The sequence below is a fragment of the Catharus ustulatus genome, chromosome 1 (assembly GCF_009819885.2).
Source record: "Catharus ustulatus isolate bCatUst1 chromosome 1, bCatUst1.pri.v2, whole genome shotgun sequence".
NCBI lineage: Eukaryota > Metazoa > Chordata > Aves > Passeriformes > Turdidae > Catharus > Catharus ustulatus.
Genome location: NC_046221.1, coordinates 127907941 through 127935465, shown reverse-complemented (window position 1 = coordinate 127935465; position 27525 = coordinate 127907941). Strand labels below are relative to the sequence as shown.

General features: G+C 39.8%; 1 protein-coding gene across 2 annotated transcripts; it reads right to left on the bottom strand.

Moving 5' to 3' along the window:
• Positions 1 to 432: 432 nt before the first annotated feature.
• RDH10 (retinol dehydrogenase 10) lies at positions 433 to 26573 on the bottom strand. 2 transcript variants are annotated; one of them, XM_033075407.2, is made up of 6 exons: positions 25822 to 26573; positions 25130 to 25365; positions 5667 to 5765; positions 4218 to 4363; positions 3777 to 3908; positions 433 to 1854 (listed from the first exon to the last, which is right to left on the bottom strand). In XM_033075407.2, the coding sequence occupies exons 1-6, from the start codon at positions 26111 to 26113 to the stop codon at positions 1731 to 1733; spliced, it is 1029 nt and encodes a 342-aa protein (XP_032931298.1). In that variant the 5' UTR covers positions 26114 to 26573; the 3' UTR covers positions 433 to 1730. The 2 variants fall into 2 exon arrangements, with proteins under 2 accessions (XP_032931298.1, XP_032931291.1); XM_033075400.2 differs by having other exon boundaries at positions 25130 to 25368; positions 25822 to 26572.
• Between the last annotated feature and the right edge of the window lie 952 nt (positions 26574 to 27525).

The window sequence follows — 27525 nt, the reverse complement described above, 5'->3', positions numbered from 1 at the left end:
AACAGAGCTAGTTAACAACTCTGCTCTTGACACAAGATACCACTTTATTTTACACATGTGCTATGTATATGCAGCAATAACTACAGCTGTACAGAAACTACACCTACTTTTTAACTTGCTAAAACTGCATTCATACCAGATCATTTATTCACAGACCTGACTGCAGCTCTATAGAACACTGAAATTAATATTCTTCATAAACTCTTTGACCAGCTACTTCATCAGTGAGTTTAGAAGACAAAACTGTCAGCTCCTAAAGCCCAATTTCATAGTACCTCCTGATAGGCTTCAGAGATTACACTATAAACCATGTAGCTGACAAAATGGATACAGGAGGAGAGCCATAAATAGTTGATCTGTGTTGACACCAAAGAGTTGTGGAATAAGTAGTCTGTGTTAGTTCAGTCTTTAAAGGAAACATTCCAGTCACCGTTTTAAGGAAAAGGTGGCTCACTTTAATAACCACAGGCATTGGTCACTATTTAACAAGACATTCTAAAAAAGTAATCACAATTTTTCTGATAGTAGTTTACAAGTGGATGGTATACATTAAGATACAGAGGTAGAATTTCACTTTTACAATGCTTCACTAATACAGATTACCAAATTCAAGGCACAAAATTGTTCGCTTTACAAAAAATACTGTAAAAATGTCATTTGCTGTTCTACAATGTGAGTACAACTCAAAAAAATCTTTACACCCTTTCATATTCTGAATGTAGAGTTGCATCAGGCATTATTCTATTTTTCCTTTGCTAATAATTGGCATAGGACCAGCACTTACATAAACAGTTTGTATCTCAGCTGAGTTGCTTTGTCTTTTAGGCACAAGTCCAGTTAGAGAATTTAACACAACAGTTTCCTTGGGGGGGGTGGGAAAACTCTGTCAGAAGTAAGAATGAGGAAGAAGAAATGAAACATGTAGTCCATAATAGTAAATTGGACTCTGACATATAGAGGGAAATGGAACAGAGCATATTTCAAAATAAGTCAACTTGCAAAAAAAAAAAAGTCAAATTAGAGCACTGACTGCTTTCCTAAAAAAAAAAAAAAAGATGCCCAATACAAGTTTGCTCTGACAGCACGCAAGACATTCATTTGCCTTTGAATCGGCAGAGATTTACAAATTTCTTTTCATCTTTGTTTAAATAGAACACACACAGTTGCAACAACAGAGGATTACACCACAATTTGGCCATGTGTCCTTTAGAGAACTTGGGTGAACGAGTGAAGAGATGCATTCAGAAACTGTCCTTGAATTTGCTGTAAGATCACGAGCAGTAGCTTGAATTGCAAGACTTCCCTCCCTTCCTAAATAGCATAGGGAAAGTCAAACTATTTCTGAAACATTCCATCTTCTGGTTGGAGACAGCTCTTAGAAGCCTTAGTAGACTAAGGAAGAGATATCACACAGTGCATCCCTACAACAAGTAGTATGACTAGTTTACTGTACAGTGATACAGAATACAGTGATATTCTAAAGGACAATGGTGGCAGCTACATTGTAAATTCATTTGAGTTATCTATCACATTTCCCAAGTACTCTAGTCAGTTTTATTTACAGTATATAAAAATCCATTGATTTTTAGAGTTCAATACACAGGTTTAGGACCCAAGAGAATGCCACAGTAAGATGTTGACATTTGCATCTGTTAGATGCAAGTGCACTTTGCAATTCAGTCATGTAACATTATTGCATTCACCTATAAATGCTAGTCCATCCAAAACTGTTAAATTCCATTTTTTGCTTCATTGTTGTTTGTAGCCTGCTTCCGTTGAGCGATGAAAGGATACATACACTTGTCGGCTCCCAAAAATCGGTACATGCATACAACTGCTTCAAATGGCAGAATACTGGGAAAAGAGGTTACAGATTTGTTAGAAGACAGCATAAAACAAAAACTCTGCTTATATGCACTTGTAAGCACATGTACTTGGCCTCCTTAAAAACAATATAATACTTATTGGAAAGTCTTTTTAAAAGAATTAAGGGATTTTTATTTCACAGGGATACTTTCAGAGAGAATTGAAATTCTAGAGTCCCAACCATACAGGCAAGCAGAAAGAAGAAAGCTGTTTATTCACATGCTTCCATCTTAGACCAGATTTTCTGTTTCTTCACAAGCAGTGTGATAGCTTGTTTTAAAAAGACGGGCAAGGGGGATGGGGGGAGGGGGAAAAAGTATCACAGAAGGCCTGGTAAAAGCAAAGCATCTGCTAAAAGCCACATCAGCAGAGGTCATCAGACATTTAAGATATTCTTTAATGTGGGATTAGTGTTAGTTAATGCCATTCTTTGATCACCAGATGTCTAACAACTTTGATTTATATTCTAAACTCAATCATCCATCCTCAAGAAAGGTCCAAAGTAAAGACAGCAATTTCCTTCTCCCCTTCAGATAAAATTCCAAGAGGTGATTATGTGATGGATACCTAGCTACAGACCCTCTCCTTGTTCTCACATGAACAAAATATTGGTTTTACTTCAAATGTAATACTCAGGAGCTCTACTGAAGGAGTAAAATGGGATTCCTCAGCCCCTGGGAACAGCAGCAGGCACTTGTTCAGTGGCAAGCAGTACAATTCCAGCCATTAGGAGTAATGACCACTGAAGCCACCAAGAAGTAGATGTCACTGGTACAGGTGTCTTCAGTGCCAGCAGTACTGCTTGTGCAGTGACTGGAGGGCCTTTGATCTAAAGGCTGCTGCCTGGGGCACGGATTACGCAGAAGCTTTGATCTCCCTGTTGGAAACTGAAGTGTTGAACCAAGAAAACCCAAAGGGCTTTTGATGTGGCTGTTGCTGTGTAAGGCACTGCTTGTGCAGGAAGCACTGAAGCACCCTCTGAGCTGGGTGAAGGAGTTAGCTCTTAAATATACTGACAGTGGCTTTCATTTAGTGTCAGAAGAGACACATACATCTCTCATCCAGGAAAGACTCCAGCAATGAAGATACCTTTTTTTGGTGAGCCTGTCCACCAAGAGACACTTGAGTCAGAGGAGAAAAACCACCTTGTAACCACTGAACACACCAAGGTGTTCAGTTTCAACCATCCCTTGCAGAAAGAATATAGTACAATACTGTATTTTATAGGTTCCCCCTACACTACAGATTTAAAACAAAACACAGATACCAGTGAAGCAGCTCTACATAAACTAGAATTTAAGTGATGTTGTATTACAGGAATTGAAGCAGTTCCTGCATTATATCCTGCATCACTGAAACGTCAGCTTGATTACCAATTAAAGCAAATTTTATCCTAAAACTGCAGTGTGAAATAATGAAAGTAATTCCTTTAAATAGACCTTCCACCAAACTTAGGCTCTGAAAATTTGTTCTGAAAGTTGGTAGATAAATTTTCAGTTTATCTGTGCAAGTTCTGAAGAATCTGCAGGTAGGAAGGGCCTTCTCACACACTTGTTCTAGAAAAAAAAACAGCTAGAGATTCCTCTGCTGGTAGCTGCCTCACACTCCATTCCTAAAGATGAACTCAAACAGCAGAATTAAAAGTCTGTTGAAAACAAAATAGGAATCCAAGGAGGATGGAAGATACAAGAAGGTTAAAACAAAGATGCATACATACACACACAGGATCTCAGTTAAATGAAGCTTCCAATCATGCAACCTAAAAGCATGCAAGTCAAGAGAGACTTATGGATTCTAGTAAAATGGCATCTATGGCCTGTGTGGGTGGCAGGGTGTTTGTATCCAGAAACTGGACATGCTCGTGTATTTCGTGGGTTGCATTGCCAAATAACGGGCACTTCACTCCTTACCTTTTCATGAAGGTGACCATATACATGAGGCGAGGTGTGCAGATCATTGGTTGGTCTGTAAGGATGGCTCTCATAGCCTGTTTCACACAGTATTCAGGTTTCAAGGGTGGAAGGAAAGGCTCAATTTCTTTTCTGGAACATTTGATTAAGACAGATTAATATGATACATAAAAGACCACAGACCCCAGTGAACAGTTAATTAACTCAGTTTCTTTGGAACGTTTTTTACATTCATTTTTAAGTTAAAAAGACTATAGCTCAAAACTTGCATTGCCTGTGTACAAAAGGTCAGAAGGCAACAAATTCAGAAAGTCTGCTTTTGAGTCTAACACTAACATACACTAAAGCAGATATAATATTTAATATTTTTATGGTGACACTTGAGTTGCCTTTAAATACTTTTATGACACTACAAGCACAGAGCAGAAGAATTCTACTCACCTGATCCTGCACCCTCTAAACATTCCTGTATCTACAAGATAAGGGCAGACTAAAGTAGTTTTGATTCCATCCTTTTCAGCAGCCTTCAATTCATGGCTCAAAGACTCATGAAAGCCTACAGCTCCAAATTTGCTGGCACAATAATCCTGTGTTGGCAAGGAACGAAATAACAACAACAAAAAAAAAGGCCAGATATGAATGATGTTCAAAGCCAGCATACCTGAGGTGATTCTGCACAACTTTTCAAAGCAACAACAAAAGACACCCACTGAATAGAGTACCACATCAACTCATTTATCACTTTACTTTTGAGGTAATTAGCACAGAATCATGAAAGCAGGAAAGCTGAATGTAGGAGGATATTACCTTGGATTCAAGTCTTTGAATCAGGCAGGCTCACATGACAAGTTACTCCAATTACCAGTTTGCTTAATAAATGGAGCAAAAAAGGACTGAGATACCTAATACTACCTTGAGTCAGATTTGAAAAAGCTTGAAGAGTTGGCAGGGCATAGGTATAAAAATCTTAAAAGTGTTCCTTTTAAGCTTAGTTTCAACAGAAGACACAACCAAGATTTGAGTCTACGAGATTCATGAATAACTCAAATGCTACTGCTGTCTATGCAAATATTTTTTATTGTTGCTGAACTTAGTGTGTTTTCACTTGGATGTGTCCATCTCTGTTGGTGGCCACACCCAGTCTAGGAAATTCCTTGTAGCTTTCTCAAGACAGTGAACACTCTAAAAAGCCCTGTTACACCATCTTCACTCATTTATGTTATGAAACACTGCAGTTTAAGGTTCTGGATTGAGTCTTACCTATACACAAAGAAGCCTATGCTTATGGGGTAATATGACCATTATTACTTAAGACATCTTAATTTTCACTAACAATGCTTTTTGTTCACACTAGCATTTGTATTAATGATTCAAAAAATAAGACAAGCTCTAATCCTAACCTATTTTTATGCACTAGACAAGTCTCACAAGCTGGAGTTCACAAACAGCTGCTACTGAAGCAGGTGAGCCATTATGTTCTAGAAGGTTTGCAGTCATTTCCTCATAGAAACAAGAAACATTACTTTTGAAAGCTCTTTCCTTTGGCTTCAAGCTTAGCACTGAAGATCTTGACAGAAGTAGGTTAAATGGCACCTTTCAAGTTCCTACATTTATCAGGTAACTCAAAGATCACCTGGCATTCTGAAACCCCCCAGCCATGCTAGGCTTTTGCTCTAAGTGCCAACTTCACCATGCAAGTAAACGAATGCAATGCCTGCCCAAGTCCTGTGGCTCCCATTCACGGGGAGCCATGTGTTGATATGGCACTCAGCACTATAACCTCCAAATATCTTTGAAGATTTCACTGTATTTCCTCTAGTTGATAATATTAAAAAACCCATATCTTTCCCAAAAAGTGCCAGTTTTTTGGTTCATTACAATCTAACAAACCTCCACTCCAGCAGTACTGAATAACCCCAAGGAACTTGCAACTGTCACAATGTGTCCATGGTTCATCTCCAGCATCTTGGGGAGGAATGCTTTAGTGGTCTACAAAGTAAAAAAAGCAAAAGTACACATAAACAACAAACAAAAAACCACTTCATGAACAAGTCACATAAGCAATGAATTCTCAATCTCTCAGTTCATTACCAAGAATATAGAAATACAATCGTGGTAAAGGTTTTGAACTTGAGTTTATCAAAAATGCTAACAGAAAATCTACAGCTTGTTTGTGAATCCAGACAGCCAGGCAGTAAGGATTATATCTCCAGAAATCCTAAGGTTAAAGGATCAATTGAGCTCAGAGGTGTTTATTTTTCCAGAAGAGACCAGTTATCAGAAGGAGATAATTTGACCTTAAAATGGAAGTCACATTTTTTTAAAGGCAGAAAAAGAAATGCCAAGTGTTTAATTACACCATCTAGCACATCTGAGACCAGTACCAATTATCAGTTCTAATTATTGACAGTGCTTTTTACATTAGATATTGCTAGTTTTATCCAAGTAACTTAATGTCTTAGGCATATTACATTAAAAGAAATACTACAGGTAGAATTTTTGCTGTTGTTGCTTTTTACCTACAATAGAGCCAACATCTGCTAGCTTGAATTTCTTCCCATGTTTACCAGTACCCATAGCAGTGCTATGGCTAAAAAGGCAAGATATACATTTGTTACTAATTCCTTAAAAGTTTAAAACAAAACAAAAAACTCTAAAGCAAGTCTCAAGATGAAACTTTAATTTTAACTTTCAATTTTTATGCTTTGATTATAACAAAGTGTGTTTCTGTTTAAAATCTGAGTCAGAGTTAACACTTTAAAAAAAAATAAGTCTTAAACAACACATTGAAGGTACTTGCTGGAAGATCACTCCTACCAGAATACTTAGCTTTGTCATATCTCTCTTCTGAAGCTGACTCAACACTTCCCCATTTTAAATAAGTATTAAGCATAGTATCGTATTTACAACAAAAATCAATAAAGTAAAATAGTATGTGTAGTTATAATGAACTTCAGCTTTTAGGTTGTCAGTGTACTATATGAGATCACTTTTAAATTGCCCAAGAACTTCAGACAATGCTTTTTAATCACAAACATGCCTAGTTAATATGTTAATCTATTAGTGACAGAGCTACTAATCTATTTCAACTCACTCGGTACTATGAATGCTTTATCCTCCCAAAAACCTATTCTTCCCATGTAATTTGTATCCAAACTCAGAGCATGCAAATGCCCCTTAAGTATTTCCTACTTGCTTAATTGTTGGTCTGAGTCTTGTCAGCTGCATTCTTAAAAAGACATGCAAACTACAGCTGAATCCATCTAATTCCATTCTTATGCTGTCTGCATTTTCCAATCACAGACGTCAGGACAGTTTTGCTCTAATGATTTTCACATGTTCTTGTACAACATTTTTGCCTGCAGGTGTTAAATGACTAATCCAGACCTCCTAACACCACACAAAAGAGTATTTTCACTGAACAGCTGGCAGATGATAGAAGATTAACAGACCTCCTGACTCCTTGCCTTTTCTACTGTTGATTCATATAACTCCTAGATTCTGTCATAACTACATAACAAAGCTAATTATAAAAAATAATCTGAGAGCAAGCTGCCTTGTATTTGTTTCTTTCCTCATGGCAGGGATCTCTAAACCTCTTATACAGAGCCTCGGACAAGAATGCAGTTTGCTGTTAAACTAATCTGTGCCAGGCACACAAAGTTTCAGCCTCTCTTCCTATGTTGCATGGCAACAAAGCCCAGTCATCATCGGGCAGCACCACCCGAAAGAGGCTTCGCTTGGACGGCACTGAAGTTTTCCAGAGTGTTCTTTATTTGCAGCCTGCCTTGCACACTGCAACACCAACAGTGTGTATGCTAACCCTGATCCCCCTGCCATTCCTGTAAGGCATCTATGCTCCCAGCTCAGTCCTGCCAAACAATTTACTCCACTCCTGAACATTTGTCAGCTCCATCAGCAGCTCCCACTTACGTCTCAGCTATCTGTCCACATCACGTTGGAATGACTGATTGCCACCTCGCATTGCCAGAAAACTTGATAATGCAGACTGAAACTCTGGCTACAAACCACAGCAACTACAGAAAAGGGGCCTTGAAGTTTGTCTTGGAGGAGAGAAAGAAGAGAAAGAAGCAGTAACTGATTTTTTTCCTACCACTTTCAAGGCATGAATCAGTATTATCTTCCAAGAGATGAACAGGCAAGTGCACCAAGCTATTATCTTTACTATGGCACTGCTTTTTTTTCCTTTTTGTTCTGCTGTTTTTAATATAGTGAACTATAACTATGTGTCTATAAGTGTCAGTGTTTAGCTTGGCTGAGGAATTTTTAAAGTCATATATATGCACACATATATATAAAAATACGCAACATAACCAGACTAGTAACTTTCAGAAAGCCCATTCAAATATGTTATACTATTTCAAGGCATAAAGATTATTAAAACTGAGTTTTCAGAGCTTGTGGCTAAAGTAATCCATGTTCAACCAGATAAAACTGGCACATGACAAACACAGCTTGTCGAGGACACTTTCGGGTGACGTCTTCAACATCCCAAGTGCAGACTTGAGCAACTCCCAGCAGCAGAACTACAGTCACTTCATGTAAGTCATCTCTTAAAGGCCATTTATGGCTAAACTGGAAAAAAACACAGCTCCTCTGCTTTCAAGACAATTAGAAATTCATGGAAATCTTTGCATGAGACCTCAGTGTTCTGAGACAGCCTGTTCAGAGCAAGCCCCTGTACTTTGTCATGGCACATTATCCCACAAATCCATTTAAAATCTGAAGCTGAGAGAGTCTATAAAGACAGCATTAACTATCATATGTAGAAAACAGCAGCCAACTCTCAACATCTCCACTAAATGGATGTCAGAGAAAGTCATTTGATTGCTGCCATCCTCCAGCCATCTGCAGCAGCTGGGAGTCAGCACTTGAAAACAAGCACTGTCAGAGGCAGACACACCCTACCGGGGGATGCATTTCCAGGCTCAGAGTAAAGGCTTGCCCGCTGCTCCTCCCAGCCTCCTCTCGCTGGGAAAAACAATCCCAAAGTGAAGTTATTCTTTCGTGGTATAAGCAATCCCCAAATAAATCAGTGTTCTTACTGAGCTTCTGGCACCACACACCTCCTTGATCAAAGCATCTCCCTCCATACTCTGGTTCCCAGTTTTTCTACCCATTACATAAACCAGATCAACCTAGTTTCTTGTTTTTAGTTTATTTCAGCTTCAGCTACATCTGCCTACCAGACCTGAAGCCTCCTGTGTGCTTGTTGTGCTGCTGACAAACTAGTTAAGAGTTTGACTGGTTTAGGGCAAGATGCCTCCTGGGTGGCCTTCCCATCTGGAGTTTGTCTGAACAGGTACACAGACCACACTAGTCTTCTGAGGTGATGCATGGACATGCTAATCCTCCATTAAAAAAAAAACAGAAGACACCAAGAAAAAGATGGGTTTTGTCCATGGCATTAGAGGTCATGAACCAGGCCCACAAAATAATTCAAATCAAGTCAAGTGGTTTAATCGAACTATCTGCCTTCTGGCTTGATCATTGAAGCTTCAGTTTCACCTCTCACAGCTGCAGAGGAAGACATTTAACCAAAACATAGAAATATTTAAAGTCAGAGCTGCGTCATTTATTCATGATAAACACACCACAGTTTTCAACACTGAGGAGAAACCAGTAAGTAGAATATAGAGGATGAAAGGGACTGTGATGCATCAGGGTAAACAGTCAGTGAAGTTCTGCAGTATTCAATATCAAGAAATGCAAGTTAAGCATCTTCCATCTTCTTCACCCAAAATTAGCTTTTTGGTTTTTTAAGGAAAAGAAACCCCAACAAAAAAACCAAAAGCAAAAAGCAAACTCCAAAAGCATAGTGAAAACATGAATTTTCTAACTTGCAGTATACTTTAGATAGACAAATATGTAGGATAGACAGAACATATAAAGTTGTGGTGAACAGAGTAGAACTAGTTTTTTAAACTAGTTCAGCCTTTAAGTTTTTTGGAACCTAGAGATCAATTTCTAATCTTCTGAGCATTTTCCTCTATGCTTTTGAATATACAAGTAAGACCAAACTATTCCCAGTAGCTGTGACCAAACTTCTATTTCATGTGCACACAGCTCAAATGACTTATTTCTCACAAGTGTGAAACTGAACAAGCATTTACATGTCACTTCATAGCTTTCGTAATCTGTTCTCAACATTTTGGTTTACGGCAAATTAACTTCTAACAGTCTAGCACTTCTTCCCTCCCCTTCCCCAAATTCTTTAGTTCCATTCTTAATGAAACAAAACTCCAAAGATTGTGCAACACAAAGAGCAGCACAGCTGCAATGTCAAGACAAATTAGTCTAAATACAGCAAATGAGAATATGAAGAAATACTGTGTTTGGGAAAGTGATTTTTTTAATTAAATTTTGGATTAATTATTTTAAAAGAAGAAAGCAAGCATCCACAGAAAACAATGTTAGCTGTATACAGCTCAAAACAACAGATACTGAATGGAGAAAGCACACCAAAGTAGAAAAGTATGTGCTACCTCATGTTCAGAAAACTTCCTTTATAGCAAAGAAAGAAAAACAGGTACCAACACATAAGGTCCTCCAAGTTTCTCTTTTTCAATACAATAAATTTCTTCATACTCTTTGCCTTCTGATAACAGCCTTTTAAAATTATTTTAATGGCATAAACAAGTTGTATTACTGTAAGGTTGAAATATCTTTATGCAAAAGCCCATTTTCCATACAACTCCTTCAGGTAAGGAACATGGCTACTTTTTTGAGGCTTAACAAAAGAGGTGAGTATTACATCACTAATTTTACACAACAGTGGTGTATTGGTATAACAGAGAAAACATTTTGTCCCAAGCCACAGCTATTCCTGACTGCCAGAGCAACTGCCTAACAGCACAAATATGTGCACTTTTGGGTAAATGTATTGTTTCATCTTCATGTTATAAAATATTAATGCAAATCCAAGAAAAAAAAAAAATCGGTGTGGTTAGGCAAGGACACTCACAACCAGAAATCTCTGGGAAATAAGGTACCAGAGACCACAGCATCCTGCTGCCACACACTAGATAATGTGTTAGTTTAACAGCGGCAAGAAAAGTTTTAAACCTAAAATACAAATTATATCCTCTCTCTCCCTTAGCACAGACATTCAGTCTTCTATCATCCTATCCTTCTTCACAGCACACTGCAAGCTCTCTAACTCCTGTGCAGGACTGCATGGGGCCACGCCACCACAGAACCAAACAGATTTCCACCTGCCCCAGTTTCTTGTTCCATTCCAGTAACTGAGAAGAAATGCACCAAGGTCTGACAAAAGAGCACCTCTAACTTTTCTGCAGTCTTACCTGTAGTAGATTTGTACAAACTATGTGGCATTGCACTAATGCACAGGGAAAGGGAAAGGAAGGTGCCTGAAAGGCAGAACATCCCTATGGCAAGCTTATCAGTAAACACACAAGTTATTTTTAGTTACAGTCATATAGCCCAGCTCATTTCAGAAGACAGCCACTTTACATACAGTTCATAAACACAGGTTAAAACCTTGCTTACAGGATTACAGCAAACAGTTTAAGAAAAGGCTTTGAAAATATACCCTACAACTCTTTCATAGGAGGATTTATCCAAGTTAGGCAATGTAATATCCAAAATGCCTTGCACCACACCAAAATATGAATTTGCAAGCCTGCATTTAACCATTTACTTCCCCTCTAGCTTTTATTTGGTTTCAAAGAGAACTGAGAATAATTACTTGTCATTTGCACGATCATCTCAATTACTTTTCCCATACAGCCTCCACATCCTTCCTGAATTCCCCTCTACAAGCATCTCTGAAATGTTAGCTTAAGGTGGGAATATTAACTGCACTATGACTGCATAAAATTACTGAATTGAAGATTAGAGAGACCACACAATACAAAGGATGTGGCTCTGACAGTAACAGGCTGAATACAGCAGGCAGACAGAAGCCTACAACTACTGTTGACCTTGCTAACACAAGGGACCAAAGCTGTACTTTAAAGGACCTCAGATGTCTTTACTGACTGTTTTCAAGAAGTGCTGGGCCCCTTCTGGATAATTAGCCACTGTCTAAGTAAATATTTGAATAGCTGTGGAAATTAGAACTATTTTTGATCTCTGGTTTCTATTCTCAAAAAAATAATGAAATATAGGTCAGAACGACACCATCTTCCTAGAGCAATGAATTTAAAAATAAAGTCACATTTCTCTGAATTTTTTTATGGACTACCCAGACCTTTTAGAAGCAAAAAGGATCAGGAGATAAACACAACATACTCAAGCCAAGCCTCCATAGGTGGCTTTGTTAAAAGCAAAAAAGCAAGCTATTCAAGGATTGTCCTGAAGTGTGCCTTGCACAGGCCCTGCATTCAGAACAAAAAAGCTAGACCTTCCAATATTTCATCTCAAATGAAGTCCCTTTGTTATTTATCTCCTGGCAGGTAACACAACCTTCAAGTTCTCACTGAATGTTTATTTGTCCTTCACATAAAAACCCACTGTTTTGGGGCCATGGGGATTCCTTTAATCTTGAACTGCACCAGCAGTTAATGCTTAACATACATGCACAATAATAATGCTACAATTGCCTCACCACCAGGAGCCCATGAAAGAACATGACAGACTTAAACAAAAGTCTGTAATGATGATGAGTAACACAGAAGTAAAGCAACACATACACTCCCCAACACCTTGGATAGCCTGCATTTGCAGACAGTGAAATTACAGATAAATCTACTCAGTTTAAGAAGTGATGATAATAAAATAAAGTAAATACCCTAAAGACATAAGTCACAAATGAAAAGAAACATTAGTTAATTTAAAACTGCATTTAATTTACTTAGAAATAAGCAATCTTTTCCTCTCTCCCAACTCTGCATGAAACACTGCATTGAAGTACATGAAGTCTTAGATTAGTAAAACCATAAGCTATTACTTGAGTCACTTGGTTTAAAATTTATTATTAATTTATGGAAGTAATTTTCTCTACCCTCATGACCAATCTACATACATAAAATCCCCTGCTTCTCAACAGACATCAAATCAGCTGAGAAGCACCATACTTGTACAAAACAAGGTTAAATCTTATTTATGGAAGTTTGTAAGTGGGTTTGTTAGTAGCAATAAGCATCTGCCACACAATTTGCTGAAGAACAACTATGCTACAGCCCACATTTACATTATTGTGTTGTTTAGCTTTTGCATTGCTTCAGTTCCAGAATTTCTCCAGTTTTCAAAGCCAATAGTCACCACTTTTGCTATGAAGAGTGGCTCCTCTTTTACATGGAGTTAACTCATGTTGAGTTTATCAGGCAAAAGCTGAAACTGAATTAAATAGTTTCCTTAATCAGAACTTGGTGCCACAAAGCTGTTTACAATGGGTAGACAGTAAAGATAAGATAAGTAATGCTATTAAACAAAAAAAGCACACAGGAAACTAATACTACTAGTTATCTCTCAAACATTAATCATTGATTTCCACTCTTTACTACTAGAACTAATTATGCTACGCCTAGGGCAACTGAACATTGCCTGACTAAATTGCCTTTTGTATAGTTTGTTAACAAGGCTTAGCTGTAAAAGGCTGTGTCTACAGAGAGGGATACAAAACATGCTTAGGGAAGGACATTGCAACAGAAATTTTTATTACTGTTGCCTTAGCACATCACTACATTGTCTCCCCTCCTTTTTAAGGGCTTAATTTCCTGTGATCTTACCCCAAACTGGGGCAGAAAACAGCTTTGCTCTCCCTCTCCTCTAAAGTGTAGGTTAAGTACTCAAGAACACTACCCTAAGTAACAGAATTCTGACTTCAGAAACTTGCCTCTTGAGCATCAAGGTGGAAAAGGTGTCACTTAAGCTTTATAGTGCTCTGCTGCCAATCAGATTTCAAGGTCTCTTCAATAAAGCTTTTCTGCATCCAACTAGATTTTGTGTGCACCATAACCAGAGAAGAGGTTTAGGTCCATAGAACACAGGCAAAGGTAGCCCTGATTTCTCCTTAAGAACACTTTTCACTTCTGTTTATGAGTCACTGCCTTATATAGTTTCTGGGTATGAAGAAATTCAGGTATTCAAGATGAACTACCCTTGTCACCACTATATTAGCAAATGGAATTCAGAGCCTTTATCTTATTGGTCTTATTGCAATCTCCACCTTTCTGCTCCTAAGAGCTTCTGTATTTTTTCTTCCTAAGATTTTAGATTTACATTTTTTAAAATTATTTCCATCCTAAGATATCAGGCCTGTCCTGTAAAGTATCAAATCTTTCTAATGTCTATGTGCCACCAGTAATTTCTGTGCAAACATCCAGCTGCATTTAAAGGACATACTTGTACATATACAATACCATAAATGCACACCAACTTGTCCACTTGCACTTGCCAATATTGCTTGTCTGATGTATAAGTGCTTTCTACATATGTAGCAGTACTGCTTCAATCACTGATTATATATTATATACACTTATATAGTAGGACTTCTCTCCAGAGCCATCTGCAAGTCTTTGATTTCACATGGCTATGAAAAATGAAGCACATTCTCACAGGTTGCCCAGAGAGGTGGTGAAAGTCTCCATCCTTAGAGGTATTAGAAAGCTATTTGGGCACAAGCCTGGGAAACTGGCTCTGGGGGGCCCAGCTTGAGCGGACGTGGACCTGATGACCTTCAGAGGCCACTTCCCACCTCAGCTGTTCTGTGATTCTCCACTTAAGTACACCAATTCAACAGTATATTCCCTCTTCCTCTCTCAGAGGAAGAAGTTCATAATCCAGCAGAGACCATCTCTGTGTTAACAGCAAGCTTACCGACACAGAATCTCAACTAACTGGAAAGGATGCTAACTCCTCTGCTACATCTCTCCTGTATCTAACAGGAGCTCTTGTCTGCAATAAATTATCCTGTTCCGAAACAGTGTCTGTTCTACTTCCATTGCTCCTCCTCCTTTGGTCTCAAGTCCCTTCAGCTGGAGGGAGGGCTCAGTGAAGCAATGCAGAGCACCCAGTTGAATTTCAGCACATGCACATACCATACTGTTTTCAAAAATTAATTATGTTCCCCTGGCTCGCCGAAGTCCTCCAGTAACTATACTACTATGCCAGCTTCTTTAGGACATTCTGAGCCTTGGTCAGAGCAATCCAAACATACTGGATCCTTGACAGCTAGCAATGAACAGGGAAAAAGAGTATCTCTGCCTAAGCCATATAAAAGTGCAAAACGTAACTGCCAATGATGTTGCAAATGCCAAAGTAATCTAAAAGTTGAGACTGAGTAACAAAGGTAAGATGGCATAGTAAGAGGGCTGTTGGAGCTATGTGTTTAGTCCACCTTATACTGAAAAAGAAGCAAGTCTAGACAAAGTGGAACAAATGTATACCTGCAGACTTCTCCAGACAGCACAAATTCAGGGCATATCTAAGCATGAGAACTGAAGGTTTCAAAGTATTCACTTTCAAAAGCTAACCTCTTCCCTCCTGGTCAAAAGCATTTCATTAGACAAGCTTATATTTATTCTCCATAAATATTAATCTCATTCTACTCTCAGACTATCATAGTTATCAAACCACAATTATTATTCATTTAAATTAAGTATTACACAGTTGGCAGCCACTGAAAAGTAAGATGCATCTTAGAAAGTGAATCCTTTTGCTCAAATCTACCAATCAGTATTTGAGCTTTCTATACAGCCAAGACTAACAAAGAGCTCCAGTGGCCATGACAGCATAGTTACACTCGTGCAAATTCAGGAATTTAAATTACAGCCCAAGTAGGTAGCAGCACCAACCTTGTATTCTTTCACAGGCAGATCTATCAGTAAAGATGACCTAAAAATAGGTTTATTCAAATGTCAGATTTGAAATTAGAGTTTTTCTACTCAAGTGAAACAGGAAGTTAACACTTGTGTACTCCCTTCCACAAAAGGTGGTTTAAGCCCTGCTGAAGTCAAGTGACTAGAAATTCTACTTTGTTTATATACTGACAAATGGCTGTGTCAAAGGATTTGTAGCGTTTCAGAGCTATGTTGACATTAGTGTAACAAACACATTAGTGCCTCACCTTCATTAGCACAAGTTTGCAGCAAATGTCCAACCATTTGGAGAGCAGTTATTTATTGCCAGCTATTTGATAATCTTGACAAAAATGAAAACATGCCCCTATGAGTTTGTGAAAAATCCACATAAATTCATTTTAGAAAAAAATATTAGATAAATCTCAGAATATTTTGTTCAGTGAACAAGAACACAATCCAACTCTTAAATACACATTTTTCTCCAGCTTGCCATAAGCTTAGTCATCTTCTGGAATATTTAGTAAAACTTGGTATTTTAGTCTGCAGGTTTCCAAAACATTACTAGAGAACAGTACTGTCAGAACTACTTACGAATAATATGAAGTCATCATTCATGTTTTATGATTTATGTAGCAGGCTTTTTAAGAAGTGCCTAAGCAGAAAAGGACTGTCATATTTTATAGATACCTTAAGGCCAATACCTCTGTAACAATGCAATTGCTAGAGTACTTGCAGGCTGATGAAACCTGAGGCACTTTACTCATCCTGCCCAACTCACTTTCCATGTCATTGTTCTGAATAATTTCCTTCATAACAAAGAAAGTGATTATGTTACAATAGAGTATCTCAAGAGGAACAAGACTAGAAGGAAAGTTTCCCTTCCCACATAGCAGTGCTACTTAGTGGAAACAGAAAACTAGGGAAGATAATAGAGCTGAATAGAGATTTAGCTTCAGTATTTCTTTAGAAAACTAGTAAGACCTTAAAAGACTATGATTTTCTGCAAAGTAACTTACTGAATAAGAAGTAACATTTAAGTGCATGAAGCTTTTAGGTTTTTAAAAATTCAGGTGTTTCTGTTTCATCCTTCTCCCCACCCTTCCACAAAAGGGAGTACAGAAAATAAATAGTCTTAGCAGGTAAATTTGCCAACAAATAATCAAAAAGCCAACAAATAACAAATAAGCCAACAAATGATCAAAAGACTCCAGCGAATACAGTGACTAAACCAGCAACTAATGAAATTTTCAAATATTCTGCTTGCACAAGCATTTTAAACAAGCATCAGCAAACTATTCACTTTCTTAGTGGGGTGAGTTTCAGAGAGAGAGAAATACTTCCTTTGCCTGTCTGTGGAAACTATGCTTATTTCCCACAGGCTGAAACATGGCTCCAGACTGTTTTGTTCCCACATTCTGTGTTCGTAAAACTGATTTCCAGAGAAGCCAACCAGTGCAGTAGGCATAGAGATCACAGCAATCATAGTATTGTTTCAAGGTAAATAAGCTAAAGCAGTTAACACAACATTATCTGATGTGTACAGAAAACTAGCTTGCCTTTATCTAAGGAGTTTTAATAGTTGCAATTAAAATACTTTTGAAGTAAAGTTGTTATATTCAGACTGTTATGCCAGTGGAGGATTTGCTACAGTCTGGAATAATTTATAACTATTTAATTATTTCAGGGATGTAAATTCCACTAAAAAAAAAAGTCCAAGAATGAGGTTTCAGTAGGATAATCAGAGTAGTTGTTCAGCTGTATGATTTCGTCCTATTGCTCTCCACCTTTTCCCCTACACACTGGTTTCTCCAAGACTGAAATGCTGATAAGGTGATTCTAGTCTCCAAATAGAAAAACACATCAACTTGGACAAAAAAAAAAAAAAAATCAGTTTTCCTCCCTGCCCTGCAGACAAGTTAGTGAGTTGAATCAGCTCACTCAAACATCAGCTGGTGCCAGGTAAGATACAAATTCAAGGGATGGTCCCATGAGACAGACTGCCACCACTAAGCTGCCTTGTAGTTTCATCCTAGATCAACAGAAATTTTGGACGAGTTGCTTTTAAACACACACTCGTGAGCTTTTTCAAAACAATGCTGAAAAGGGGAGCGCTCAAGAAGCTGTCACACAAGTTCAAACAGATGGCAGAAGCAACCAGCACCAGGGCACATTTAGGTGCAGAATTCAACAGCCAAACAAACTTGAATTTCAAAAGGCTCACACCAAGTCAGCCACCTCAGCTCCACAGCTGTTCCAGCATTCCTTGGCCTACCATGCCCTCCTATCCCAGTTGTGATAACTCACTCATGTTGACTGTTAATTTGACTGACATATAAATCATTTTACTAATATAATTATTTACAAGAACAGAGTGTTCATTCAGAAGTATAAGCACAGATGTAAATCTCCCCCCATTTGTGACATATCTACTTTCAAACTAAACCCTCTACCCCCCAAGATTCTACTAATCTCAAAGTCTATGTCTACTCACCTATATTCTAAGTGCATTTTGAAAGACTGAAAGACTCTAATTTTTAGCAGACAAAGAAGTCTAAGACCACTGGTAAAAGCATATAGCATCACACCTAAATCAGCTTCAGTTTGCCTTTGCAGAAAGACATCTGCCATTTTTCACAAAAGACAGAGAGGTATCAGCAACTCAGTTTTACCATCAGTGTCAATAGCCAGAAACCTCAAAGGTCAAAGGGAGCAAGGCTTATCAAGTGAGTGATGCACTGGCTTTTACATACAGAGAATTGTGGAAAGATTTAGTACTAGAGATACATAACAAAAAGCTTTCCTCCCTGCAGAAAAACCCTGGAAGTGAAATCAAAGCATGAGAAGCATTGGGAGAGAATAATAGTTCACAGCTGATAAGGATAAAAGTAGAAAAGATTTAAGAAGTGCAGTGCTAAAATGACAGAGATGGTGCTAGAAAACATAACATTCATCTTTCTTCAGCCTGTCTAGTCAGAGTAATTGATGACACTGAAGGCTATGAAAAAGGATTGCTTACCCACACAGATCAGTTAAGGCAGGTCTTAGGCAGTAGGATACTTGGCTGCATCATAATTAAGATTGCTTTTCTCCACCATTGAGTGCATAAACACAGCTGTCTTCTACAATTCTGCTACAGTCACTTGGTTATTACAGAAAGTTAATAACATAATGACATAACATTAAGTTAACTGGTTTTCATAAAATAAAGGTGGATGTTACCTGTAGATGCAAGAATCTAAACCTTTAAACTCCATTGCCCTCCTAACCTCTATAGGACAATAAATGCATACACTTTTAGATTAGTATTTCATTGAAACACAGAAAAGCCACTCTCTCCACTTGTGGCAAGGTTAGGCACCACACTGGCAAAGACGATCGTCACATTCAAGGTTTTTCTGTCTCCCCACATCCCTCGCAAGTAACTGCAAAACTGCAGACCAAAGCCAGGTCAGAGGCTTTTTCTTATTCAGCTGACCTACTGCATTCAACAAGGAGGAATATACCCATCACACTGATCACTCATCCAGGACCATGCCTTCAGAGAAGATTAGCAATCCTGAAAACATACACACAGTTTGCTGACAAAGTCTTCAAACCTCAAAAAAAGTCACAGGAGACTAAAGAGCAAGATTATCCCAAGTGCCTTACCTCTGCAAGCTATATTACAATTCCAGCTTCATTTTAGATGGATGTAGAATTGCAAGCCACTTAATAATTAATACTTCAGACATGTTTCAAGTATTCTTGGCATGGTCTCTTCTGGACAACTTTCCCTTTCCTTAAGCGAACTTTCACAATGCTTTTCTGTGAAACATTACAGTTTCCACCTAAATTCTTCAAGCTTAATACAGTTTAATGCACAGAAGTAAATGGCTGATAACACCTTGTGCTACCACTTTGGACACCAATCTACAGCCAAGAAACAATCCACGGGTCAAAACCTAAGAATCTCTGGTTTTGTTCCTTGAGACTCTAAGATCTGTGCACCTTTCAAATGGTCCAGCAAATTAAATTCCCAAGAATGTCTGAGGTAAGCTGTCACAAAAGTTTAGGCGTAACTGAAGCAGTTCAAGTAAAACATTATGGAAAGTCATTTTAGAGTTGTTAACTGAGAAAATCAAATACTTTACATCATCAGTGAGAGGGGAGGGAAGGGAAATGCATAAATTCAGCTGTCAGTTGAACAAAAGAAGTCCATGTTCTGCATCACTCAAGGAAGATGCTCTAGCACAGAAAGTATATGTAGGAAGGCTGGTATTGCAACACTTGCAAAAAAATCATCAATATGATTTTCCCACAGCCCTGAGTGTTGCTAACTAACCAAGAGTGCTGCAATTTATTCTGCTCACACTCCTTGATACATAACTATTTATTTATCATCAAGATACAGTAGACAACAAAGAACAAGGACAGACTCAATAGCCCTTAGGGACTAGAGCTGAGAAACATGTGGAACAACTACAGTTTGGTGGGTAGCACTGTAGAATCCCAATTATAGATGTTCAAACTCATGATTCCCACACAAGGCAAATGAAGAGGCGTTTTGCATAAGACTATGACCTACCTACCACCCCATCCTTACAGGCTCAATCATGAACATTGACTCTTCAGATGAGTACATTGCCAAATGATGCATTTTTATCCTCTTCCATTACTATTCTGAAATTGGTATAAGACTGGTGCTATCGTCAAAGCCCAGACATACAGGCACCTAATAAAAGGGTTTGGGCTGGTGTCCTCATCAAAAAAGAAAGAAAAAACTTAAACTTTAATGTTTTTTTCATTTTTCTTTTAAGTGATCGCTATAACTAAAACATGACTACAAAGCTAAGATACAAATATACACAAATTGCAAGATACAAGCTACAAAATTAAAGACTGCATGATGGTGACTGATGACTGCGCTTAACATGATGCTAGTCATTGTAGACATAAAGTAAACCCATGAGGAAAGCTCTGAACCAGTAGTATTGTACCCACTTTAACTCCAGAAACATATGTACATCCCTTTATTTTCCAAAACTTGTAAGTATACTGCTTTATAAAATAGGAAAGTGCAGTTTGCTAGAGCCTACATCTGGCAGATGTGCATTTTCTCATTTGATAGATTCCCTCTATTTTTTGAGGACTGAACCCAAAAACATATGAACAGCAGAACCATACTAAAGTACTTACAAGTTTAAAGTATGACTAATATGACTATTTCCATAGCTAAGAGAATGATTGCTTCTTCCTTCATACTCACTACCCAGCATGCTACCACAGTATATGAAACACATGTGCTGTCCAGGGTAATTTACTGGTGGCATGAAGTTGGAATTATTGAGCAAGGGAAAAGTTAGTTTTGATGATACTTTTTGGATTACATACAAATGTTTTGCTTAAACTTGATCCAGCAGATTTTTAAAAGAAACAAGTCAAGAACATGTAGATTAAACTTTGTAAGTGAACTTGTGCATCTTGGGGTACATAATCATGAAATCAAAAAGAGTGAAAAAAACCAACTAAAGATAACTTCTGTCATCTCAAACACCAAATATAGCTGGGTGGCCTGTCAGTGGAATATTGTGTATATATTTGATCATAGGTGCTAGAATCCTAAATGTGATAGCAAAAATTTTAAATTATGCCAACAGGTCACAAGACTTAGCAGGGTATAGCTTCAAATAACATAAGCTGCATTTCCTTCTGCAGAAGATTCTGTGTGCACACTGTGCAATACTTCCGTATTGGAACTAAAAGTATAGGCATAAGTGAGCTTTATTTAACACCAAGGAGCTGGAAAACAAGACAACAATACATAAATACTGATACATTATAAATAACTACACCTCTCCAAGACTTTAGTAACTCTGACAGTCGAATGAGCCTGGTAAGTACAGCAGCTGCAACAATGGGTATTTGATTTAGTAACTCTGTATTAACCGTCTTCCCAAGGTATACTTAAATTTCAGAGGTTTTAATGAATGCCCTAAATACCTGTTTCTCTTATAATCAGTATTTATCTCCCCTGTATCAGTGTTGGGACATCTAAAAAATTACTTCAATTCCTACAGACATGCCAGCACACCTTCAAAAAAATCAAGCAGTTGTACATAAATGAACAAAACTGCTCAGGTTAAGAAAGTAGTATGCAAGTCCTTAAACTCTGGGTCCTAGTCTCTCTATACAGGTTTCTTTTTTTTTTTTTTTTATATGAAGGAGTTGGAGCAGAATGCTTTTGCTTCCCCCTTATGGTAAGTTGAAGAGAACCGTAGGAGGAAAGTTTTAAGCTGAAATATTTGTAGTATCCACATGACAGGGAAACACAGATCACTGATCTCTTGAAGCTGAATACTGAAGACTTGTTGTACAGAAGGATCTTTGTCACAGAATTTTAGAACCCACACATCACCCTGTCCTTGCCCTTTCCACAGCAACCAAAACTAGGACTGCCCAGGTATAATAGCGATGTTCGATATTAAAACCTATTTATCCAGTAATAGATTATTCTTCCAGAAATTGTATTACAGTAGGTACAAGGCTCTCAGATTGTCCCAAAATTAAGAGTTTGTAGTTTTATTCCACATGCTGCTATTCTCTAAACCACAATATTTTTATACTTAAGCCTTATTGTAAAACTAAAGAAAAAATCCTACTTCCATATTTTAGTAAATAATAGATATATTGTGACAACACTTTAAAAATTTGAATCCTGACACATCATAGAAAGAAAATTTCCTAGTCTGTAGAAATTCAGTTCTAATAATTGACAAGTGCAGCCAAGTAAGTTATTATTCTTGCAACAGACCGGCAGGAAAGATAGTGTTACACTTCTGCTACAATTTTATGCATCTGCAAATTATAGTAAACCAGAGCTGGCTTATTTCAAATCAGGAATGGATTTTGTCCCTATGTTTTCAATATCAGAAGCATTCAAGTTATCACAGCATGAAATAACAGGTTTTTAATACTGCAGTGGATTTTATGCTGTGGAAATTGCTACATGATGCAGTGGTGACATGTTTATATAGAACACTCATAGGAAGGATTACACAAATCATGCATGTCAGCAAAATGGAAAGCATCTGTTTAGGCTGTGGCATGCTGCTAAGGCTCTCTTGACTGCCAGTTTGTGATATGGTACACAGCCCAGTCGGAGTCACAACAGCAAAACTGTGATAGATGTCATGTCACTGCCTACTGCAGAAGTTGGGCAGCCTTCCGATGGTAGTTGCTAACATAAAAGCGAGATCAAATCACCTGCATTCTGCATGGAGAACAGGCAATTAATCTGATGTTTCAAGGGACAGTACTAGAGCCTATTTTCAGTTTTTACATAGAAATACATTGAGGCTTGACTAATGATCAAGGGATGAAAAAGAATTTCCCCTGAATCACTTTAAAAAAAAAAACCACACCAAAACCCCAGAAAGTACAGACACTTAACTACTGAAGCACTATTACATGCAAGATCCATGTCTTTACAAAATCCATTTACAGCTTTTTGGACTAAACATCCTCCAAGAATACTTAAAAGCCTACATAATGCTCCAGAGCATTTGCTTTGCTTTTGGACCACCAGTTTAGCTGACACAGAAAAGACTAGCTGTATAAGACTTCACACATCTAGACACATTGTTCTATTTAAGTCAGCATTGACTTGCTTCAAAAAAGTTGGCTTTAAATCAGCTGATTCAGATGATATCTTATGAATTAAGTAGTATTACTTTCAACAGAAGTCCACCCACTATTGGTCAAGCCAATCTTTTCTGGGATCATGAAGGGGAATACAAGGAAAAGAGCTTTGCCAACAGCAAAAAAAAATAAATAAAAGGAAAAGCAAAGCAGGACACAGAATACAGGAAGTTTACATATGAACAGATCCTCAATTAAATCTAAAGGGTGTTGACTACTCCTTTAAAACTAAAGCCAAAATCTCAAGTTCCACAGTCCAGACATAGCTGTACCTTCTTGGAGTAATTTTTTTTTTTAAAGTCACTTCACAGTAACATTTAGAGATGAATGGAACTGTTATGGAAACCCAATCATAGCAATACTAGACTCTAAGTTTAGTTTTCTATTACTGTAAGAGACTCAGAACACACAGAGTGCTTTAAAAAGATCTGAAACTGTTACAAATAAGTGTATGACTTAGGCCTGAAGGAAGAACAGCTGGAGAATTTAGGATCCTCCCATATTTTAACTCATGGTGATGTCATAATTTAGAGTTCTTGGAAACTGTCAATTCAACATTTAAGCCACATCAATAACAGTCATTAAATCTACTACACATCTCTGTTGGCTTAAGCACCAATTTAACTTTTATTAAGAAGAACACACAGAACTCTTAATTATAAGAGGTCACATGAGCATTCTCAGAACCTCTCAGATTGCTTTAAAACATATACTTTGAGAGTTTAAGAGTTTCTAAACATACTATCTCCTGTGCACTCTCTGCAAGCTTTACAATACATTGGAAAGAGACTGCTCTGCCATTAAGTGTTTCACAGTGCAGATTTGAAGGGGCTCCTTTAGGGTTATGAAACAGCATTTCATTTCCATGTTAAAAAAGTTGGCTTGGGAGGGCCTTCGAAGTTTTGAACACAAGGTATTTTATAAAATTTTATTATGAAAAGGTAAGATCAGTCAAAGAAGGTTTAAGTTGAAGTATATTTCAGATTGCTTAATCCTTTTGTTGTTATGCAAGTGTATTTCATAACCTTATTTGAGGAATCAAAGAACAGTTTTAACACTAACAATGGTCTCAGTCTGACAGCTAATGCTAACCCAAGTGTGCATCATGCCCTCCTTCAACACTCCAATTTATGTAACTCCACACCACTATGGGTCTAAAAATAAACCACATGGGAAAACAAGGTTTAGATGGACAAAAAGAATAAGATCACATACTTGTTTCCCTTAATTAGCATCTGCTAGTTGTGGAGACAGTTCCATCCCAGAAACCATAGTTAAGATTTTCCTACATCTACAGGCAGCCCCCAGAGAAAGCTATGAGGACAAATACGCAGGATTCCTGAAAAAGTGTACTTGGCTTGGTTGCTTGAGAAATCTTTTTCGCCTTTCCTCCCAGCCTTCAAAAGGAACAATTTGCCTCCAAGGCAATTCAAACAACATTTTCAGCAGGGGTTTTAAAGACTTTTTCCCCAAAAATGTGAAAGTTTGCTATTGTAACCATCATTAAAACAGCATCTTAAAGCTGCTAATGTGCTGGCAGAAGAGTATGTGAGGAAGACTGAGAAGTCATTCATTAACAGTAACAACCTTTAAGCAGATTCAGAGATTATTGCTTGTAAAGAATTTAATATCTAAAGCTAGATAAATGGCCAGAAGACTTAGAACTCTGGATTCTAGGATACAGTTGCTTTAAAACTATTTGTTAGCAATCTTAATACCAGCATTCCTGTTAAACAGAACAGTCAGTTCAAAACAAAAAATACCCAAAGCAGTGATCCTACAAGTGAAAAAGAACAAGTGCAAACCTCAAGGAGATAGGAGTTCAGCAATATCAGATCGTTTCCCAAAACTAGTTACCAAAAAGGGCAGCAGAAAAGAGTTTATAGTTACCCAGAAGTGCGCATGACAGTTAACCATCATGGTCCTCTCAATAAGCTCATCAGGACACTCCAGAAGATGGTGCCCGGAGACCACACCAGCATTGTTAACCAGGACAGACACCTCGCCAACCTCCTTGCGGACCCTCTCAGCTGTCAAGTAGACATTCTCTCTTTTGCCCACATCACAGGTGTATGTGTAAACCTGCAAGTTGCAATGGGGCAGCACGTCTTTCTCGCCATCTCCAGCTACTAAAGAATACAGATAAGAGAACAGAAGGGGTGGAGGGCAATAAAGTTCTTGTTCATATTTTGACATTCAAACAAGTAGTTTAAGCAGAAACAGCAAATGCAATTCCAAATCACCAAAACTTCTATTTACTTTGGTGTCACTACAGTACGCCAGGAGTCAGCTATTTACTATCGCTGCTACGTGTTTTAGGCAAAGCTACAGGTTTTACAGCCGCTGCTGCAGTCCGAGGCTCCGGACTGCTGCGGGCACAGGGCCGACTCCGGCAGGCAAAATCACCGTCGGGGCGTCTGATAACCCTGCGGCCAGCGGGCTGCAGCCCGGAGCTGCCGTCGGGGCCCGCCGCAGGTGAGCGCTGCTGCGGGCTGGAGCCGCCGGGCGCGCAGCCCCGGCTCTCTCGGCCCGGGCCGGGCAGGTGAGCGGCGGGGACGGTGCGGGGAGGGAGCCCCGCTTACCTCCGGGGGCGGCGGCGGCCGCCTCCTCGGCCATCTCCCGGTAGATGTGCCGCACCATGCCCGCCGTCTCCTCGTTGCTCTGCGTGTTGATGTCCCACAGCACCAGAAGCGCCCGGCGCCGGGCAAACTCCAGGGCGAAGAGGCGGCCCAGGCCGCTGCCCGCCCCGGTGATCAGGCACACCTGCCCCGCCACACTTTTCTCTTTGGGCCGCACCAGCCACTTAGCCGCGGCCAGCACGAACGCCCACAGCACTCGGAAAGTCACCACGAAGAACTCCAGCAGGATGTTCATGCTGCCGGACCGCGGGGCCGGCGGCACGGAGCCTCCTCGCCGCCCGGCTCCCCGACCTGCAGCCGCCGCTGCCCGGGACCGCCCGCTGCGGGCACCGAGGGACGCTCCGCTCACGGGGGTCCCGCCGCAGAGCTCCCCCTGCCCGTGCCGCTCGCCCCCGCAGCCCCACGCCCCGCCTCAGTCACACACACCGAGGACGGAGCCCGGACACGGCGCTGCCTGCCTGCCTGCCCGCTGCCTCCCCGTCCTGCCCCGTCCCGCCCGCGGCCCCGCTACTGGCAGTGAACATCTTGCTCGCTCGGCCCCTCTATATAGGGCGGACCGGGCGGCCGAGCCCCTCCCCCGGGCCGGCCCATCCCGCCCCGCATTCCCGGGACCCTCCGCCCCCGCTCCGCTCCGCCCTGCCGCCGGGGGAGGTCCCCGACGGGAACGGGGACGGGACGGCCGGTGCTTTGCGCCGCTCGGGGCGGGAGTCCCGGCGGCTCCCGCAGGCTCCAGCCCGCCCCCGGCGTGCGGACTACAAGTCCCGGGGTGCGCCGCGCGCCGCCGGAGCGCCATCTCGAGTGCGGAGCGGCAGCGCGGCTTAGAGGAACACGCACGGGCGCTGAAGGTTCGTGCTCCGGGCTAGAGACGCAGGGAAGCTGGAAGCGCACAGGAACCACCGGGTCCCCGCGGGATGCACGATGCCCGTGTGCCTGGGGATCCTCTGCTGAGCTGTGAGAAACCGCTAAAGAAAACCCTCATGGCTTCTTGGTCTGTCAGCCAAGTACAGAGGTCACTGATATCTCACCCGCCACTGACTGAAATAGGAACTCTCAGGTGCCAGCACACGGAAAGTATTTTCTTCTTTGCGATAACAGCGGCCGCTCCCTGTAGCTGGGCACCCTCCGGCCCCCCGGCGCCAGAGCATCCCGCTCCTGAGCATTTGCCAGTTCCAGAGGATGAGGACCGGAGCGTGCCCTTGCACATGGGTGGGCAGGACTCATCCCACTGCTTCTGCTCTCCTGCAGCTGCGTGTCTGAAGTGCACGACGCTGCTCTTTCTTCCTTGTGTAGCCGCCAGTTTTCGGAAAAGTTGTTGGAACTTTGTGAACGCTGCCTCTCGGATTGAGAAGAAATTTGAGTTCAAAAGTTTCGGAAGAAAGTGCAGACAACCTCTTTTTTCAGTAAATATTGCAGGTGGTTTTCGTGCTGATTTGAATCCCCCCCCTTTATAATGCTGCTAATGAGATCGAGTGATATAAACGTCTGTACTAGCATAAAATAACACTCTAGTTAAAAAATGACCATTGATACACCTCTGACTCTCAATAACGTTCTCAGGCGTTAGTGCTGTGCGACACCACTGCGTGCTGCTAATTGGCAACAAATAAAGTCAATAAACACGGATCTCGGCATTCCTTACCCCAGTCC

Bases quoted from the DNA above. Each gene is read 5' to 3' on its own strand.
- RDH10 (XM_033075400.2), bottom strand. From the start codon at position 26,113: ATGAACATCCTGCTGGAGTTCTTCGTGGTGACTTTCCGAGTGCTGTGG. The intron at 3,909-4,217 runs GTGAGTAGAATT...CAAATGTTCCAG, and splicing joins TTTAGAGGGTGCAGGATCAG to AAAAGAAATTGAGCCTTTCC. The intron at 1,855-3,776 runs GTAAGGAGTGAA...CTCTTTTCCCAG, and splicing joins ATGGTCACCTTCATGAAAAG to TATTCTGCCATTTGAAGCAG.